Source organism: Pimephales promelas, chromosome 8 (genome assembly GCF_988280905.1).
Source record: "Pimephales promelas chromosome 8, fPimPro1.hap1.1, whole genome shotgun sequence".
Classification (NCBI taxonomy): Eukaryota; Metazoa; Chordata; class Actinopteri; order Cypriniformes; family Leuciscidae; genus Pimephales; species Pimephales promelas.
In genome coordinates, this window is record NC_142776.1 from 6,954,507 (window position 1) to 6,975,313 (window position 20,807).

The 20,807-nt window shown below is 38.7% G+C and overlaps 1 protein-coding gene across 2 annotated transcripts in view; it reads left to right on the plus strand.

Moving 5' to 3' along the window:
• kalrnb (kalirin RhoGEF kinase b) overlaps positions 1–20,807 on the plus strand; it is a 123,669-nt gene that overhangs the window by 85,479 nt on the left and 17,383 nt on the right. For both annotated transcript variants that reach the window (XM_039689247.2, XM_039689248.2), the window contains 8 exons: positions 1,460–1,566; positions 1,699–1,765; positions 2,107–2,210; positions 3,296–3,365; positions 3,444–3,530; positions 3,610–3,702; positions 8,550–8,600; positions 8,702–8,779. In XM_039689247.2, coding sequence (XP_039545181.2) covers positions 1,460–1,566; positions 1,699–1,765; positions 2,107–2,210; positions 3,296–3,365; positions 3,444–3,530; positions 3,610–3,702; positions 8,550–8,600; positions 8,702–8,779 — 657 coding nt within the window. The remainder of the gene's footprint in view (positions 1–1,459; positions 1,567–1,698; positions 1,766–2,106; positions 2,211–3,295; positions 3,366–3,443; positions 3,531–3,609; positions 3,703–8,549; positions 8,601–8,701; positions 8,780–20,807) is intronic.

The following is a 20,807-nucleotide window of genomic DNA, read 5'->3' on the forward strand; positions in this document are numbered from 1 at the left end:
AAGAATATGAGTAACCAGACAGTTTCTGGTCTCATTGACTTCCATAGTTTATTTTTTTCCTACTATAGAAGTCAATGGGACCAGAAACTGTCTGGTTACTGATATTCTTCTAAATATCAGAAAATCGGCTGAATACATTTGAAAACGGTGAAACTCAACTGTATAACTCTGGGGGACTTGTAAAATGAGCCTATTTCCAAAAAAAAGTGGAGTATCCCTTTAATTCTTTTTGTTAAAAGAGGAATTTACCCAAGAATGAAAACTTTGTAATCTTGTTCTCACTCTCATCTTGTTCTAAATTTACTCACTCTCATCTTGTTCTTTTCACATTTCCGGGTTACTCAGAAGTGGAAGTCGGGTAAACTTCTATAGCAGTTAATGTGATAATACATTAAATGTATTTTTTTTTGTGTTCCCGTTTGCCCAAATATCAAAAGAAAAACACAATAGTGTTTTCACAAATTCATAAAGAGGGGGAAATAGAGAGAGATTGATAACGGCAGTCTGAAGAGAGAAAGATGTCAACTTTACCGGCAGTATTAGAAACAGCCTCACAGCAACGTTTACTAGTTTGTTTGTTTTTTTGTAATTTTATGCAATTATACATATACATGCATTTTTATAAAAAATAATATAAAAAACATTGCAGGATTTACTATGAAGATGACCTTTAAAACGCATCATCACAGTCCATTTCAATAATTCATCAACACATTCAGTTCACGGTTCTCTATTGTTAGTTAATGGTCACATGACTCGCAGGTAAACAAATAAGATGTCCTCTTTTTAGTAAGTGTTTTATTTCGATTGATATCAATAAAAAACACTCAAAATATTTTTTATCTGAAGATTGCTAGAACAATAACTATATTAGCGTCCACACCAGTGAACATTATTCTGTTTATTATCTTTGTTATTAGTGAACTGCAGCTAACTTATTGCTTGTGCTCACTATGATTGATAGCTTGGTAACCATAGCAACATTCTGCACAAATTAGTCTTTTAATTATGCAGTTAAATACGTCATTCACAACTAGTTTGTTTTTGTACACACTGCATAGAATTTTTGTAAATGCGGTTGCCACTACCTGCATTATTCAGCGGTTCATTTGGTTTTAGAACGCGGTTGCCACTCATTGTTTATTTTACAGTTTAAAATGAACTTTTAAATCTTTTTATTTAAATTTTAAATTTTTATGATTTAAATATTTGTTAGCTTTTCGTCCGTTTCCTCAGATATTCTTTCTCTTTCTTCAGTAAACCCATGACTTTTTTTTTTTTGATCTTTTAAAGGAATAATTTAATTCAGTTAACCATTTTGAACATCTTGTTCATTGAAGAAATATTTCATTTGGGTTTGCAAATAACAAAATGCATTTCTTTACACACTGTGTCCTCATTGTTTGTGCGTTCCCTTTGAGTTTTGATTCTAATCTATCTTTCACTTTCTCTCTTTCAGACTCCAGAGCCTGGCTCTTTCCCAGTGTTGGGTAGCGTCTCCCCGTCTGATCAGGCGCCCAGAGACCCAGAAAAAGAGCAGAAGAACAAGGCCATGAGAGGGCGAATGTAAGTACTCATCTGACCTGCTCAAATGAATTAAACAACAAATAAAAATGCAAATCTTAGGATACAGTACTAGTTGAAACATGTTGATGTTATGGCGTATTCTGATATCTCTCATATTTCTACTATCTACAGGTTTGTGTTAAATGAAATGGTGCAGACCGAGAGAGACTATGTGAAGGATCTGGGTGTCATAATTGAGGTGTGTGACAGATAACAACAAAATCTTTTCAGAAAGGTGCACATATGTTATCTGTTTCATGTTACAAATTTAGATGTCCTGTCATGACCAAGCACATTTTCAACATTTGGTTATGCTTTTGTTTAAAATCCAGCTGATTTGCATTAGTCACCTTATTACTTGCAGGACAAAAATGATTACAGTGATCTGAAAAACATTGTGTATAACGTGACATCAAGAACCATTTTTTTTCTCCAGAGAACCATATACGGTGCAAAGGGGTTATTGATAAGAGTTTTCCACAGAGGAACATTTATTATTATGTAGAGTTTCCAAATGTCTGTTTTTCTCATTATCCCCAGGACTTTATGAAAAGGATTGGGGAAAAAGGTATTCCGGAGGACATGACGGGGAAGGATAAGATCGTATTCGGGAACATTCATCAAATCTACGACTGGCATAAAGAGTAAACCACAGCTATTTTCTTAAATAAAACCTAATGCTGGGCTTGACAAACTGGATTTTTTTTGCATCTGGTCATAAACTAATAATTTAATTTAATAAAGGCACTAAAATACTCTTTAAATGAACTAACAGGGAAGAAAAATTATATATATATATATATATATATAAGTACAAAAAATCTTTTTTGTGTAGGGCTGATTTATAAAATATATAGAATTTGATATTTGGTATACTACTGTTCAGAAGTTTGAGGTCAGTAAGATTACAGTAGATTTTTTAGGGAAAAAATATATTTTTACTAATAAATACTAATACTTTTTTAAATGTAAATAAATGCATTTTTCATGTAACAAAAGATTTGTATTAAATTAATTAAATGCTGTTCTTTTGATCTTTCTATTCATCAAAGAATCCTGAAAAGATTCATAACTTCATCAACTATTAAAGGGATACTCCACTTTTTTTGGAAATAGGAAATTAGTCAATGAGACCAGAAACTGTCTGATTACAGATATTCTTCTAAATATCAGAAAATCAGCTGAATTGATTCGAAAACGGTAAAACTCAACTGTTTAACTCTAGGGGAGTTGTAAAATGAGCCTATTTCCCCAAAAAAAAGTGGAGTATCCCTTTAAGCAGCACAACTGTTTTCAACATTGATAATAATAAATGTTTCTTAAGCAGCAAATCAGCATATCAGAATTATTTCTGAAGGATCATTTGACAGTGAAGACTGGAGTAATGATGCTAAAAATTCAACTTTGCATCACAGGAATAAATTACATTTTTAAATATAATAAATAGAATAGAGTTCTTTTTCAATTTTAATACTATTTCACAATTTTACTGTTATATTGTTTTGTTTTTTTAGATAAAAAGATAAAAAATCTTACCAACCCCACACTTTTAAACTGGAATGTAACTCTACAATGTTAATAATAATCAGCATGCAAAACATATGCATTCAATTTCCTTGTTGATATATCAACAATAACGCACTCTGAAGAAGGAAACGGATTGAATTTCTGATGAGAATCTTATACAGTTATACACATCACAAAATGTTTTCTGTTCTTATTTTGAAAGGTTCTTCCTCGGTGAACTGGAGAAATGTCTGCAGGACCACGACAAATTGGCCGAGCTGTTTATCAAACATGTGAGTTCGACAGAACAAATTCTGTTTGTGTGTGTGTTGTAGTAAACATCAATCGAAATGTCTTCCTCTATTATGCAGGAGAGAAGGTTACACATGTATGTCATCTACTGTCAGAACAAGCCCCGCTCAGAGTATGTTGTGGCCGAATATGACGGATTCTTCGAGGTGAGTGTGATTCGAGCTGCTCAGTTCTGTCTCCTGAAGTAAAGTGCTCGTTTGCTGATGTTCTTGGAGTTTCTGTCAGGAGGTGCAGCAGGAGATAAACTCCAGACTGTCCATCAGTGATTACCTGATCAAACCCATCCAGAGGATCACCAAATACCAGCTCCTGCTCAAGGTATGAGCCACTGAATTACACAATCATGATGAGACTTATACCCTAAACATAAGGGCTTTTCACACTTGAAATAGTTGAACACTTGAAATAGAAATCCTCTTAATTTACCTGAGGTTAACAATTCATCCTTGGTATTCATAAACTGACGTTTCACACTGCACATTCATAAACCTTTGGTTAACCTCAATGTCACTGATTGGACGAACGCTGTTTGTTTACCAACTTTGCGCATCCACATTATATACTGACAGCTGTACTATCAAGTTTGTCCTAAATGGACTTTTTGGACTATAAAGATAAGAATTGAAACAGTCTCTTCTTCACTCCAAGGCCTCGTTTACACTGCATCGTTCAAGTGACCCATATCCGACATGACCGTGAACGCATGGATTCCGATTTTCTCAGATCGGATTCAGGCCTCATTTATATGTGGTAATAAATCGGATATGAATCGGATACGTGCGTTTGTGTGTGAAGTGCACGATTATAGGCGTGATGGAAAGGATACACACAGTGGAGCAATGCGGAGGTTTCATGTCTTTTGAATGTGTTTGGGGTGAAGAGTACAGGCAAAAATGCAGGGTTGTTACAGAAATAAATCCGTATTTGAAGACATTTCACGAGATATGGGGAGGCACGGTTTTAAGCGCTCGTGGCTACAGCGCCAACAAGGGCTCTCCTCTTTATTCTCTGCCGTATGAGACCAATGTTTTGGTGACTTTTCAAAATATTGTGGAAAGGAAAACACTGGATAATTTTATTCGCATCTACATCCATTGCATTTCGTGCTGTTTTACTTCATTTTCCGTTTCAGAACGTCAATATTTGGTAGTACTCTCAGAAAAAAAGGTACATAAGTTGTCAATGGGGCTGTACCTTTTCAAAAGGTAAACTTTTGTCCATTTCATGAGCTAATAAGTACATTTTAGGTGTTAATATGTACATTTTGGGTGCCAATATGTACATTTTAAGTGTTAATATGTACATTTTAGGTGCTAATATGTCCATTTCAGGATATGTCAATTTCATGAGATAATATGTCCATTTTAGGTGGTAATATGTACATTTTAGGTACTAATATGTACATTTAAAGTACTAATATGTACATTTTAAGTGTTAATATGTACATTATAGGTGCTAATATGTCAATTTCATGAGGTAAAATGTCCTTTTTAGGTGGTAGTATGTCCATTTTAGGTGGTAATATGTCCATTTTAGGTGCTAATATGTCCATTTTAGGTGCTAATATGTACCACTAAGGTACCAATATGCAGCCTTTGGGTACAAAAGTGTACCTTTTGAAAAGGTACAACACCAGTGACAGCTTTTGTACCTTTTTTTCTGAGAGTGTATAGTGTAAATGCAAAAATCAGATCAGGGTCACTTTTAAAAGACGATGTCAAAAAAAAAAAAAAATCGGATATAGTCAGAAAATTGGATTTGGGTATCAAGACCTGTAGTGTAAATGCAGCCCAATTGTCACATTTTTTGTTGCTTTTTCACATTTTTCCCCTCAAACGCTGAAGCTACTGTTTATTCAACGTGCATTGTTTCTGTGACTGTCCAAAACATATGAATGAGGCATGTTATTGGTTGAACGTTGCTAAGTCTATTGGACTTTGAGATAGTAAATGGGATAAGATTGATATTAAAAAGAAATATAAAAAAGCCACGAAAACTTCTGACAGGATACTTTCTGTGCGCATGCTCCGACCTATACAGCAACATGGTGTCGGCTCAGATCCGGCCCACTTCTGGGACACATGGATTCCACACGGCCCAGATGTGGGCCGGATCTGGGCCCATCCATTGCATTTCGTGCTGTTTTACTTAATTTTACGGTTCAGAACGTCTACATTTGGTAGTTTCAGCTAGGGGTGTGCGATATGACGATTTTTAATCGTGGACGATTAAAATGTCTCCACGATCTGCTTTTGAAGAAATATCGTAGTATCGTTCGTGTTACAGTGCATTCTATCAGTTCAGTTCTGGCGCCTCCGTCTCTCAACTGTACAACGCGACGTAGCCTACACATGATCACACGTTAAGGAATAGGTACGGGACACTGCAATTCACAAAAGTTCATTATTTGCATAAGCCTTGCCGGTTAAACATTTAATTCACGCGCTAATGCGCTGTTCTAATGTGCGCTTTCCTGACCGCATAACCTCCGACGCTCACAGGCACTAGAAGCCTGAAGTCTGTCAAACAGCGCCTGAATACTGGACTAAGTTATCTCTCGAGTCTTATTACGCTAATACTGTTAAATACACACAATGTTTACATAAACAGGCTATGTCTAAAGTGAAAGCAAACATTTGAGACAATATGGTGTAATATGCGTCTATATTAAACGCGTCGCGTGCTGGTCTAAAAGCCACAGGAATAAATATTACTGCCGCTTGTCCTTAAAGGGATAGTTCACAAAAAATAAAAAATAAATAAAATAAAATAAAAAATCCGTCATTATTTACTCACTCTAATGTTGCTCCAAACCTGTATTAATTTCTTTCTTGTGCTGAACACAAAAGACAATTTTTTTTTTTAATGTGGGTAACCAAACAGTTGCTGGTCCCCATTAACTTCCAGGAGAGAACCTATATAAAAAAAAACTATAAGGGGACCAGCAACTGTTCGGTTACCCACATTATTCAAAATAACTTTTATTTTCAACAGAAGAAAGAAACTTATTCGGGTTTAAAACATCTTGAGAGAGTAAATTAAGAAAATTTTGCAACTTGCAAAATATTAAAAGCAACTTGAAAAAGAATCGTGATAAAAAATCGTGATCGTGATTTTCCTGAAAAAATCGTGATATGATATTTTTTCCATATCGCCCACCCCTAGTTTCAGCAGTGTATAATGTAAATGCAAAAATCGGATCAGGGTCACTTTTAAATGATGAAGTAAGTGGGTCGTCAAAAAAATCGGACGTAGTCAGAAAATATGTCAAATGGCCACCTTGGTGAGTATTCATTTACACTTCCGATGTAAGTATTTATGCAACTCAGTTGGTAATTCAACCTTTCAGAGGAAGGCCTTATTTATTGTTTGTTGCATATTTGTTTATATTTAGTTGTCTGTGGACCTAATAATTGTAATAAATGTATTATTATGTAAATTTTATTGGAAAGAAATATTTTTTCTTTAAATATATATATATATGTATAAAATATATAATAATATTATGTCTTTGCTGTGGCTCTTTTGGAAAAATGCATTAAACTCCATAAACTGAGATTAAACTGAGCCATATAATACCGTTCAAAAATCTGGGGTCAGTATGTTGTTGTTTTTTTAATATTGTTGCGTTAAAGTCTCTTCTGCTCACCAAGGCTGCATTTATTTGATCAAAAATACAGTAAAAACATTAATATTATGTACAATTATTACAACTATTTTCTATTTTAATAATTTATTTAATTTAATTTAATTCCGCGATGGCAAAGCTGAATTTTCAGCATTTTCACTCCAGTCTGATCCTTCAGAAATTTACATTTACATTTTATTAATTTATCTGACGCTTTTATCCAAAGCGACTTATATTGCTTGCTATATATGCCAGAGGTCGCACGCCTCTGGAGCAATTAGGGGTTACGTGTTTCGCTCAGGGACACATTGGTGTCTCACAGTGGATTCAAACCCGGGTCGCTCACACCAAAGGCATGCGTCTTATCCACTGTGCCATCATTGTTCTAATATGCTGATTTTTTAGCTCAAAAAACATTTCTCATTATTATCAATGTTGAAAACAGTTGTGCTGCTTAATTTCTTTGTGGAAACCATGTGGAAAAATATAACAATTTTAATGTCTGTCACTTTAGATGAGTTTATTGAGTCCTTGTTGAATTAAAGTATTCATTTCTTTGGAAAAACAAATCTTACTGACCTCAGACTTTTAAATGGCTGTGTATTTAGGAACCATAACACTGACATTTGACTCAGCAACCATCCAGAATCCCCTCGCCACAACATAGACTAAAAACACTAAAAACTCCCAGAAAACCTTTATGTCAGCTTCACACTTTGATTTTCAAGCCTCATTTACATTGTTGGACAATCAGGGCGTCTGTAGTCTGTACCCACACACACACACACACACACACACACACACGTCTCTCAGCGCAGCGGGTGGGCGTTAGCACGTGGTTATTGTTTACAGAGGGATTTTGTCAGGTTCTTATTTACTTAAGGGACTAATAAAATAAGAGGCAGAGTCAGAACAGTGTGTGTTTATTGAATCTAAATCCCTTTCTCATTAAAGCTGCGCATAAACGTGTATACACTGTTCTCTAGTCTACGGCAAACCCTGACGGAACAATTACGCATTCATAATTCACTCTGAATTGTCTTAATTCAGTCTATTTGCACTGTGTTCCTGATTTTCTTTTTTTGATGGGTAATTTGAAAACAAGTCAGTTTTGTCTATCCCCTCCTTTTCCATTCTTAAGAGTGTGAGAGATGGTAAAAGAGATACAATTGTAATTTTTTCTAAAGGTATTACTACTCATATTATTATTTTTTTACCATATGGTTATTTTAGAATCATTAATATACCATTATAATATACCATTTTAGTATCATTGATATACCATTTATTAATACTTTGTCAATTCATATTAAAATGAAAATTGAGTCTTTATTTCAGTTGTAGTGTGAGTAATTTCGATGCTAAACAGAGCTTATGAATTTTGCTAACTGAAGTGAAGTTTTTAATATTTTATTTGAGTTCATGTTTATTTTTTTAAATATATTTTTAGTTTTAGTTAACAATAACAACATTGCTGTATAGTCAAATTATTGTTCTATTTTAATTTTCTTGTCTTTGTTTTATTTGCGACTTGAAGGACTTTTTGAAGTACAGCACTAAAGCAGGTCTGGACTGTAAAGAGTTAGAGGTAGGTGACCTACCTAAATAAATTCTATACATCTCATACACTTCTGTTTGAAGTGTCCAGTGTTGTATTGACATTACCGCTCTGTGATTTCTGTCCTGAAGAAAGCAGTTGAGCTGATGTCCCTGGTGCCCAAACAATGTAACGACATGATGAATCTTGGACGATTGCAGGGCTACGAGGTAAACTCACCTCTCACCGAGAACAGAAACACTTCATTTATTGTAACTGTAATTATTATTATTACAAGTGCAAAGGTGAATTACATGTGGATGACTGGCAGAAGCAATAAATGCTTCAAATTTAGATTGACAGTTATTATTGCACAAATCAGCATGATGCATCTAATAGTATTATTATAATGCGAACATTAGGTTTATATTGGAAGCATAACAGAAACTTGAATCTCTAAAGCATTATGTCACCTTAGAACATTCACTAACAACGGACCAATCAGCTGCAAGCTTTGAGGCTAGACTTCAGTAACACACAGCAGTAATAGTAACATTTAAGGGATAGTTCACCAAAAAAAAATGAATTTTTTTTGTTGTTCTAGTTGTTCCAAACAAAAGTCGTCGAACATGAAAGAAGATATAGATATATTTGAAGAATGGCTTCAATGGTTACCATAAACTGCCTGGTTACCAACATTCTTCAAAATATCCTTAGACCTTATGTAACCCCACCCCTTTTTCGTTAACTTTACATTAAAGGGATAGTTCACTTTGAAATTAATTTTTGGTATGTTTTAGCTTACCTCAAGGGCAACCAAGATGTAGGTGTCTTTGTTTCCACAGTATTTTCAATTTTGATATTTTTAGGTCAAACCGTTCTTGTCTGTCAGTCATATAATGGAAGTCTATGGGGTCCACCTCAAAGAGCATGCACAGAGAAGTCCAAATTAAACATGATTTAATGACTCGTAAATGTAAGTCATGGCCCTCTATCAGAATCCAGAGTTTTGGGAAGATTGGAGAAACTTCATTTTTCGCCCAAAAAAAAAAAACGTAAGGGGTACCACTGTCGTTTTTTTTTTCGGGCCGAATTTTTGAGTTTCGATATCTCAGCTCTGGAAGGGGCTAGAGCCTCCATTTTTGCACTCAGGTCTAAGTCTCATGGCCCTCTATCAGAATCCAGAGTTTTGGGAAGATTGGAGAAACTTAATTTTTCGCCCAAAAAAAAAAAACGTAAGGGGTACCACTGTCGTTTTTTTTTCGGGCCGAATTTTTGAGTTTCGATATCTCAGCTCTGGAAGGGACTAGAGCCTCCATTTTTGCACTCAGGTCTAAGTCTCATGGCCCTCTATCAGAATCCAGAGTTTTGGGAAGATTGGAGAAACTTAATTTTTCGCCCCCAAAAAAAAAACGTAAGGGGTACCACTGTCGTTTTTTTTTCGGGCCGAATTTTTGAGTTTCGATATCTCAGCTCTGAAAGGGGCTTGAGCCTCCATTTTTGCACTCAGGTCTAAGTCTCATGGCCCTCTATCAGAATCCAGAGTTTTGGGAAGATTGTAGAAACTTAATTTTTCGCCCAAAAAAAAAACGTAAGGGGTACCACTGTCGTTTTTTTTTCGGGCCGAATTTTTGAGTTTCGATATGTCAGCTCTGGAAGGGGCTAGAGCCTCCATTTTTGCACTCAGGTCTAAGTCTCATGGCCCTCTATCAGAATCCAGAGTTTTGGGAAGATTGGAGAAACTTAATTTTTCGCCCAAAAAAAAAAAACGTAAGGGGTACCACTGTCGTTTTTTTTTCGGGCCGAATTTTTGAGTTTCGATATCTCAGCTCTGGAAGGGGCTAGAGCCTCCATTTTTGCACTCAGGTCTAAGTCTCATGGCCCTCTATCAGAATCCAGAGTTTTGGGAAGATTGGAGAAACTTAATTTTTCGCCCTAAAAAAAAAAACCGTAAGGGGTACCACTGTCGTTTTTTTTTCGGGCCGAATTTTTGAGTTTCGATATCTCAGCTCTGGAAGGAGCTAGAGCCTCCATTTTTGCACTCAGGTCTAAGTCTCATGGCCCTCTATCAGAATCCAGAGTTTTGGGAAGATTGGAGAAACTTAATTTTTCGCCCCCCCAAAAAAAACGTAAGGGGTACCACTGTCGTTTTTTTTTCGGGCCGAATTTTTGAGTTTCGATATCTCAGCTCTGGAAGGGGCTAGAGCCTCCATTTTTGCACTCAGGTCTAAGTCTCATGGCCCTCTATCAGAATCCAGAGTTTTGGGAAGATTGTAGAAACTTAATTTTTCGCCCAAAAAAAAAAAACGTAAGGGGTACCACTGTCGTTTTTTTTTCGGGCCGAATTTTTGAGTTTCGATATCTCAGCTCTGGAAGGGGCTAGAGCCTCCATTTTTGCACTCAGGTCTAAGTCTCATGGCCCTCTATCAGAATCCAGAGTTTTGGGAAGATTGGAGAAACTTAATTTTTCGCCCAAAAAAAAAAAACGTAAGGGGTACCACTGTCGTTTTTTTTTTTCGGGCCGAATTTTTGAGTTTTGATATCTCAGCTCTGGAAGGGGCTAGAGCCTCCATTTTTGCCCTCAGGTCTAAGTCTCACGGCCCTCTATCAGAATCCAGAGTTTTGGGAAGATTGGAGAAACTTAATTTTTCGCCCAAAAAAAAAAAAACGTAAGGGGTACCACTGTCGTTTTTTTTTCGGGCCGAATTTTTAAGTTTCGATATGTCAGCTCTGGAAGGGGCTAGAGCCTCCATTTTTGCACTCAGGTCTAAGTCTCATGGCCCTCTATCAGAATCCAGAGTTTTGGGAAGATTGGAGAAACTTAATTTTTCGCCCAAAAAAAAAAAACGTAAGGGGTACCACTGTCGTTTTTTTTTTTTCGGGCCGAATTTTTGAGTTTCGATATCTCAGCTCTGGAAGGGGCTAGAGCCTCCATTTTTGCACTCAGGTCTAAGTCTCATGGCCCTCTATCAGAATCCAGATTTTTGGGAAGATTGGAGAAACTTAATTTTTCGCCCAAAAAAAAAAAACGTAAGGGGTACCACTGTCGTTTTTTTTTTTCGGGCCGAATTTTTGAGTTTCGATATCTCAACTCTGGAAGGGGCTAGAGCCTCCATTTTTGCACTCAGGTCTAAGTCTCATGGCCCTCTATCAGAATCCAGAGTTTTGGGAAGATTGGAGAAACGTAATTTTTCGCCCCCAAAAAAAAACGTAAGGGGTACCACTGTCGTTTTTTTTTTCGGGCCGAATTTTTGAGTTTCGATATCTCAGCTCTGGAAGGAGCTAGAGCCCCCATTTTTGCACTCAGGTCTAAGTCTCATGGCCCTCTGTCAGAATCCAGAGTTTTGGGAAGATTGGAGAAACTTAATTTTTCGCCCAAAAAAAAAACGTAAGGGGTACCACTGTCGTTTTTTTTTTCGGGCCGAATTTTTGAGTTTCGATATCTCAGCTCTGGAAGGGGCTAGAGCCTCCATTTTTGCACTCAGGTCTAAGTCTCATGGCCCTCTATCAGAATCCAGAGTTTTGGGAAGATTGGAGAAACTTAATTTTTCGCCCAAAAAAAAAATCGTAAGGGGTACCACTGTCGTTTTTTTTTCGGGCCGAATTTTTGAGTTTTGATATCTCAGCTCTGGAAGGGGCTAGAGCCTCCATTTTTGCACTCAGGTCTAAGTCTCATGGCCCTCTATCAGAATCCAGAGTTTTGGGAAGATTGGAGAAACTTAATTTTTCGCCCAAAAAAAAAAAACGTAAGGGGTACCACTGTCGTTTTTTTTTCGGGCCGAATTTTTGAGTTTCGATATCTCATCTCTGGAAGGGGCTAGAGCCTCCATTTTTGCACTCAGGTCTAAGTCTCATGGCCCTCTATCAGAATCCAGAGTTTTGGGAAGATTGGATAAACTTAATTTTTCGCCCAAAAAAAAAAACGTAAGGGGTACCACTGTCGTTTTTTTTTTCGGGCCGAATTTTTGAGTTTCGATATCTCAGCTCTGGAAGGGACTAGAGCCTCCATTTTTGCACTCAGGTCTAAGTCTCATGGCCCTCTATCAGAATCCAGAGTTTTGGGAAGATTGGAGAAACTTAATTTTTCGCCCAAAAAAAAAAACGTAAGGGGTACCACTGTCGTTTTTTTTTCGGGCCGAATTTTTGAGTTTCGATATCTCAGCTCTGGAAGGGGCTAGAGCCTCCATTTTTGCACTCAGGTCTAAGTCTCATTGCCCTCTATCAGAATCCAGAGTTTTGGGAAGATTGGAGAAACTTAATTTTTCGCCCAAAAAAAAAAACGTAAGGGGTACCACTGTCGTTTTTTTTTCGGGCCGAATTTTTGAGTTTCGATATCTCAGCTCTGGAAGGGGCTAGAGCCTCCATTTTTGCACTCAGGTCTAAGTCTCATGGCCCTCTATCAGAATCCAGAGTTTTGGGAAGATTGGAGAAACTTAATTTTTCGCCCAAAAAAAAAACCGTAAGGGGTACCACTGTCGTTTTTTTTTTTCGGGCCGAATTTTTGAGTTTCGATATCTCAGCTCTGGAAGGGGCTAGAGCCTCCATTTTTGCACTCAGGTCTAAGTCTCATGGCCCTCTATCAGAATCCAGAGTTTTGGGAAGATTGGAGAAACTTAATTTTTCGCCCAAAAAAAAAAAACGTAAGGGGTACCACTGTCGTTTTGTTTTCGGGCAGAATTTTTGAGTTTCGATATCTCATCTCTGGAAGGGGCTAGAGCCTCCATTTTTTCACTCAGGTCTAAGTCTCATGGCCCTCTATCAGAATCCAGAGTTTTGGGAAGATTGGAGAAACTTAATTTTTCGCCCAAAAAAAAAAAACGTAAGGGGTACCACTGTCGTTTTTTTTTCCGGGCCGAATTTGTGAGTTTCGATATCTCAGCTCTGGAAGGGCTAGAGCCTCCATTTTTGCACTCAGGTCTAAGTCTCATGGCCCTCTATCAGAATCCAGAGTTTTGGGAAAATTAGAGAATCTTAATTTTTCGCCAAAAAAAAAAACGTAAGGGGTACCACTGTCGTTTTGTTTTCGGGCCGAATTTTTGAGTTTCGATATCTCATCTCTGGAAGGGGCTAGAGCCTCCATTTTTGCACTCAGGTCTAAGTCTCATGGCCCTCTATCAGAATCCAGAGTTTTGGGAAGATTGGAGAAACTTAATTTTTCGCCCAAAAAAAAAAAAACGTAAGGGGTACCACTGTCGTTTTTTTTTCGGGCCGAAATTTTGAGTTTCGATATCTCGTCTCTGGAAGGGGCTAGAGCCTCCATTTTTGCACTCAGGTCTAAGTCTCATGGCCCTCTATCAGAATCCAGAGTTTTGGGAAGATTGGAGAAACTTAATTTTTCGCCCAAAAAAAAAAAACGTAAGGGGTACCACTGTCGTTTTTTTTTTTCGGGCCGAATTTGTGAGTTTCGATATCTCAGCTCTGGAAGGGGCTAGAGCCTCCATTTTTGCACTCAGGTCTAAGTCTCATGGCCCTCTATCAGAATCCAGAGTTTTGGGAAAATTAGAGAATCTTAATTTTTCGCCAAAAAAAAAAACGTAAGGGGTACCACTGTCGTTTTTTTTTTTTCGGGCCGAATTTTTGAGTTTCGATATCTCAGCTCTGGAAGGGGCTAGAGCCTCCATTTTTGCACTCAGGTCTAAGTCTCATGGCCCTCTATCAGAATCCAGAGTTTTGGGAAGATTGGAGAAACTTAATTTTTCGCCCAAAAAAAAAACCGTAAGGGGTACCACTGTCGTTTTTTTTTCGGGCCGAATTTTTGAGTTTCGATATCTCATCTCTGGAAGGGGCTAGAGCCTCCATTTTTGCACTCAGGTCTAAGTCTCATGGCCCTCTATCAGAATCCAGAGTTTTGGGAAGATTGGAGAAACTTAATTTTTCGCCCAAAAAAAAAAACCGTAAGGGGTACCACTGTCGTTTTTTTTTTTCGGGCCGAATTTTTGAGTTTCGATATCTCAGCTCTGGAAGGGGCTAGAGCCTCCATTTTTGCACTCAGGTCTAAGTCTCATGGCCCTCTATCAGAATCCAGAGTTTTGGGAAGATTGGAGAAACTTAATTTTTCGCCCAAAAAAAAAAAACATAAGGGGTACCACTGTCGTTTTTTTTTCGGGCCGAATTTTTGAGTTTCGATATCTCAGCTCTGGAAGGGGCTAGAGCCTCCATTTTTGCACTCAGGTCTAAGTCTCATGGCCCTCTATCAGAATCCAGAGTTTTGGGAAGATTGGAGAAACTTAATTTTTCGCCCAAAAAAAAAAAACGTAAGGGGTACCACTGTCGTTTTTTTTTCGGGCCGAATTTTTGAGTTTCGATATCTCATCTCTGGAAGGGGCTAGAGCCTCCATTTTTGCACTCAGGTCTAAGTCTCATGGCCCTCTATCAGAATCCAGAGTTTTGGGAAGATTGGAGAAACTTAATTTTTCGCCCAAAAAAAAAAAAACGTAAGGGGTACCACTGTCGTTTTTTTTTCGGGCCGAATTTTTGAGTTTCGATATCTCAGCTCTGGAAGGGGCTAGAGCCTCCATTTTTGCACTCAGGTCTAAGTCTCATGGCCCTCTATCAGAATCCAGAGTTTTGGGAAGATTGGAGAAACTTAATTTTTCGCCCAAAAAAAAAAAACGTAAGGGGTACCACTGTCGTTTTTTTTTCCGGGCCGAATTTGTGAGTTTCGATATCTCAGCTCTGGAAGGGCTAGAGCCTCCATTTTTGCACTCAGGTCTAAGTCTCATGGCCCTCTATCAGAATCCAGAGTTTTGGGAAAATTAGAGAATCTTAATTTTTCGCCAAAAAAAAAAACGTAAGGGGTACCACTGTCGTTTTGTTTTCGGGCCGAATTTTTGAGTTTCGATATCTCATCTCTGGAAGGGGCTAGAGCCTCCATTTTTGCACTCAGGTCTAAGTCTCATGGCCCTCTATCAGAATCCAGAGTTTTGGGAAGATTGGAGAAACTTAATTTTTCGCCCAAAAAAAAAAAAACGTAAGGGGTACCACTGTCGTTTTTTTTTCGGGCCGAAATTTTGAGTTTCGATATCTCGTCTCTGGAAGGGGCTAGAGCCTCCATTTTTGCACTCAGGTCTAAGTCTCATGGCCCTCTATCAGAATCCAGAGTTTTGGGAAGATTGGAGAAACTTAATTTTTCGCCCAAAAAAAAAAAAACGTAAGGGGTACCACTGTCGTTTTTTTTTTTCGGGCCGAATTTGTGAGTTTCGATATCTCAGCTCTGGAAGGGGCTAGAGCCTCCATTTTTGCACTCAGGTCTAAGTCTCATGGCCCTCTATCAGAATCCAGAGTTTTGGGAAAATTAGAGAATCTTAATTTTTCGCCAAAAAAAAAAACGTAAGGGGTACCACTGTCGTTTTTTTTTTTTCGGGCCGAATTTTTGAGTTTCGATATCTCAGCTCTGGAAGGGGCTAGAGCCTCCATTTTTGCACTCAGGTCTAAGTCTCATGGCCCTCTATCAGAATCCAGAGTTTTGGGAAGATTGGAGAAACTTAATTTTTCGCCCAAAAAAAAAACCGTAAGGGGTACCACTGTCGTTTTTTTTTCGGGCCGAATTTTTGAGTTTTGATATCTCAGCTCTGGAAGGGGCTAGAGCCTCCATTTTTGCACTCAGGTCTAAGTCTCACGGCCCTCTATCAGAATCCAGAGTTTTGGGAAGATTGTAGAAACTTAATTTTTCGCCCAAAAAAAAAAACCGTAAGGGGTACCACTGTCGTTTTTTTTTTTTCGGGCCGAATTTTTGAGTTTCGATATCTCAGCTCTGGAAGGGGCTAGAGCCTCCATTTTTGCACTCAGGTCTAAGTCTCATGGCCCTCTATCAGAATCCAGATTTTTGGGAAGATTGGAGAAACTTAATTTTTCGCCCAAAAAAAAAAAACATAAGGGGTACCACTGTCGTTTTTTTTTCGGGCCGAATTTTTGAGTTTCGATATCTCAGCTCTGGAAGGGGCTAGAGCCTCCATTTTTGCACTCAGGTCTAAGTCTCATGGCCCTCTATCAGAATCCAGAGTTTTGGGAAGATTGGAGAAACGTAATTTTTCACCCCCAAAAAAAAACGTAAGGGGTACCACTGTCGTTTTTTTTTTCGGGCCGAATTTTTGAGTTTCGATATCTCAGCTCTGGAAGGAGCTAGAGCCCCCATTTTTGCACTCAGGTCTAAGTCTCATGGCCCTCTGTCAGAATCCAGAGTTTTGGGAAGATTGGAGAAACTTAATTTTTCGCCCAAAAAAAAAACGTAAGGGGTACCACTGTCGTTTTTTTTTTCGGGCCGAATTTTTGAGTTTCGATATCTCAGCTCTGGAAGGGGCTAGAGCCTCCATTTTTGCACTCAGGTCTAAGTCTCATGGCCCTCTATCAGAATCCAGAGTTTTGGGAAGATTGGAGAAACTTAATTTTTCGCCCAAAAAAAAAATCGTAAGGGGTACCACTGTCGTTTTTTTTTCGGGCCGAATTTTTGAGTTTTGATATCTCAGCTCTGGAAGGGGCTAGAGCCTCCATTTTTGCACTCAGGTCTAAGTCTCATGGCCCTCTATCAGAATCCAGAGTTTTGGGAAGATTGGAGAAACTTAATTTTTCGCCCAAAAAAAAAAAACGTAAGGGGTACCACTGTCGTTTTTTTTTCGGGCCGAATTTTTGAGTTTCGATATCTCATCTCTGGAAGGGGCTAGAGCCTCCATTTTTGCACTCAGGTCTAAGTCTCATGGCCCTCTATCAGAATCCAGAGTTTTGGGAAGATTGGATAAACTTAATTTTTCGCCCAAAAAAAAAAACGTAAGGGGTACCACTGTCGTTTTTTTTTTCGGGCCGAATTTTTGAGTTTCGATATCTCAGCTCTGGAAGGGACTAGAGCCTCCATTTTTGCACTCAGGTCTAAGTCTCATGGCCCTCTATCAGAATCCAGAGTTTTGGGAAGATTGGAGAAACTTAATTTTTCGCCCAAAAAAAAAAACGTAAGGGGTACCACTGTCGTTTTTTTTTCGGGCCGAATTTTTGAGTTTCGATATCTCAGCTCTGGAAGGGGCTAGAGCCTCCATTTTTGCACTCAGGTCTAAGTCTCATTGCCCTCTATCAGAATCCAGAGTTTTGGGAAGATTGGAGAAACTTAATTTTTCGCCCAAAAAAAAAAACGTAAGGGGTACCACTGTCGTTTTTTTTTCGGGCCGAATTTTTGAGTTTCGATATCTCAGCTCTGGAAGGGGCTAGAGCCTCCATTTTTGCACTCAGGTCTAAGTCTCATGGCCCTCTATCAGAATCCAGAGTTTTGGGAAGATTGGAGAAACTTAATTTTTCGCCCAAAAAAAAAACCGTAAGGGGTACCACTGTCGTTTTTTTTTTTCGGGCCGAATTTTTGAGTTTCGATATCTCAGCTCTGGAAGGGGCTAGAGCCTCCATTTTTGCACTCAGGTCTAAGTCTCATGGCCCTCTATCAGAATCCAGAGTTTTGGGAAGATTGGAGAAACTTAATTTTTCGCCCAAAAAAAAAAAACGTAAGGGGTACCACTGTCGTTTTGTTTTCGGGCAGAATTTTTGAGTTTCGATATCTCATCTCTGGAAGGGGCTAGAGCCTCCATTTTTTCACTCAGGTCTAAGTCTCATGGCCCTCTATCAGAATCCAGAGTTTTGGGAAGATTGGAGAAACTTAATTTTTCGCCCAAAAAAAAAAAACGTAAGGGGTACCACTGTCGTTTTTTTTTCCGGGCCGAATTTGTGAGTTTCGATATCTCAGCTCTGGAAGGGCTAGAGCCTCCATTTTTGCACTCAGGTCTAAGTCTCATGGCCCTCTATCAGAATCCAGAGTTTTGGGAAAATTAGAGAATCTTAATTTTTCGCCAAAAAAAAAAAACGTAAGGGGTACCACTGTCGTTTTGTTTTCGGGCCGAATTTTTGAGTTTCGATATCTCATCTCTGGAAGGGGCTAGAGCCTCCATTTTTGCACTCAGGTCTAAGTCTCATGGCCCTCTATCAGAATCCAGAGTTTTGGGAAGATTGGAGAAACTTAATTTTTCGCCCAAAAAAAAAAAAACGTAAGGGGTACCACTGTCGTTTTTTTTTCGGGCCGAAATTTTGAGTTTCGATATCTCGTCTCTGGAAGGGGCTAGAGCCTCCATTTTTGCACTCAGGTCTAAGTCTCATGGCCCTCTATCAGAATCCAGAGTTTTGGGAAGATTGGAGAAACTTAATTTTTCGCCCAAAAAAAAAAAAACGTAAGGGGTACCACTGTCGTTTTTTTTTTTCGGGCCGAATTTGTGAGTTTCGATATCTCAGCTCTGGAAGGGGCTAGAGCCTCCATTTTTGCACTCAGGTCTAAGTCTCATGGCCCTCTATCAGAATCCAGAGTTTTGGGAAAATTAGAGAATCTTAATTTTTCGCCAAAAAAAAAACGTAAGGGGTACCACTGTCGTTTTTTTTTTTTCGGGCCGAATTTTTGAGTTTCGATATCTCAGCTCTGGAAGGGGCTAGAGCCTCCATTTTTGCACTCAGGTCTAAGTCTCATGGCCCTCTATCAGAATCCAGAGTTTTGGGAAGATTGGAGAAACTTAATTTTTCGCCCAAAAAAAAAACCGTAAGGGGTACCACTGTCGTTTTTTTTTCGGGCCGAATTTTTGAGTTTCGATATCTCATCTCTGGAAGGGGCTAGAGCCTCCATTTTTGCACTCAGGTCTAAGTCTCATGGCCCTCTATCAGAATCCAGAGTTTTGGGAAGATTGGAGAAACTTAATTTTTCGCCCAAAAAAAAAAACCGTAAGGGGTACCACTGTCGTTTTTTTTTTTTCGGGCCGAATTTTTGAGTTTCGATATCTCAGCTCTGGAAGGGGCTAGAGCCTCCATTTTTGCACTCAGGTCTAAGTCTCATGGCCCTCTATCAGAATCCAGAGTTTTGGGAAGATTGGAGAAACTTAATTTTTCGCCCAAAAAAAAAAAACATAAGGGGTACCACTGTCGTTTTTTTTTCGGGCCGAATTTTTGAGTTTCGATATCTCAGCTCTGGAAGGGGCTAGAGCCTCCATTTTTGCACTCAGGTCTAAGTCTCATGGCCCTCTATCAGAATCCAGAGTTTTGGGAAGATTGGAGAAACTTAATTTTTCGCCCAAAAAAAAAAAACGTAAGGGGTACCACTGTCGTTTTTTTTTCGGGCCGAATTTTTGAGTTTCGATATCTCATCTCTGGAAGGGGCTAGAGCCTCCATTTTTGCACTCAGGTCTAAGTCTCATGGCCCTCTATCAGAATCCAGAGTTTTGGGAAGATTGGAGAAACTTAATTTTTCGCCCAAAAAAGAAAAACGTAAGGGGTACCACTGTCGTTTTTTTTTCGGGCCGAATTTATGAGTTTCGATATCTCAGCTCTGGAAGGGGCTAGAGCCTCCATTTTTGCACTCAGGTCTAAGTCTCATGGCCCTCTATCAGAATCCAGAGTTTTGGGAAGATTGGAGAAACGTAATTTTTCGCCCAAAAAAAAAAACGTAAGGGGTACCACTGTCGTTTTTTTTTCGGGCCGAATTTTTGAGTTTCGATATCTCAGCTCTGGAAGGGGCTAGAGCCTCCATTTTTGCACTCAGGTCTAAGTCTCATGGCCCTCTATCAGAATCCAGAGTTTTGGGAAGATTGGAGAAACTTAATTTTTCGCCCAAAAAAAAAAAACGTAAGGGGTACCACTGTCGTTTTTTTTTCGGGCCGAATTTTTGAGTTTCGATATCTCAGCTCTGGAAGGGGCTAGAGCCTCCATTTTTGCACTCAGGTCTAAGTCTCATGGCCCTCTATCAGAATCCAGAGTTTTGGGAAGATTGGAGAAACTTAATTTTTCGCCCAAAAAAAAAAAACGTAAGGTGTACCACTGTCGTTTTTTTTTTCGGGCCGAATTTTTGAGTTTCGATATCTCATCTCTGGAAGGGGCTAGAGCCTCCATTTTTGCACTCAGGTCTAAGTCTCATGGCCCTCTATCAGAATCCAGAGTTTTGGGAAGATTGGAGAAACTTAATTTTTCGCCCAAAAAAAAAAACGTAAGGGGTACCACTGTCGTTTTTTTTTTTCGGGCCGAATTTTTGAGTTTCGATATCTCAGCTTTGGAAGGGGCTAGAGCCTCCATTTTTGCACTCAGGTCTAAGTCTCATGGCCCTCTATCAGAATCCAGAGTTTTGGGAAGATTGGAGAAACTTAATTTTTCGCCCAAAAAAAAAAAACGTAAGGGGTACCACTGTCGTTTTTTTTTCGGGCCGAATTTTTGAGTTTCGATATCTCAGCTCTGGAAGGGGCTAGAGCCTCCATTTTT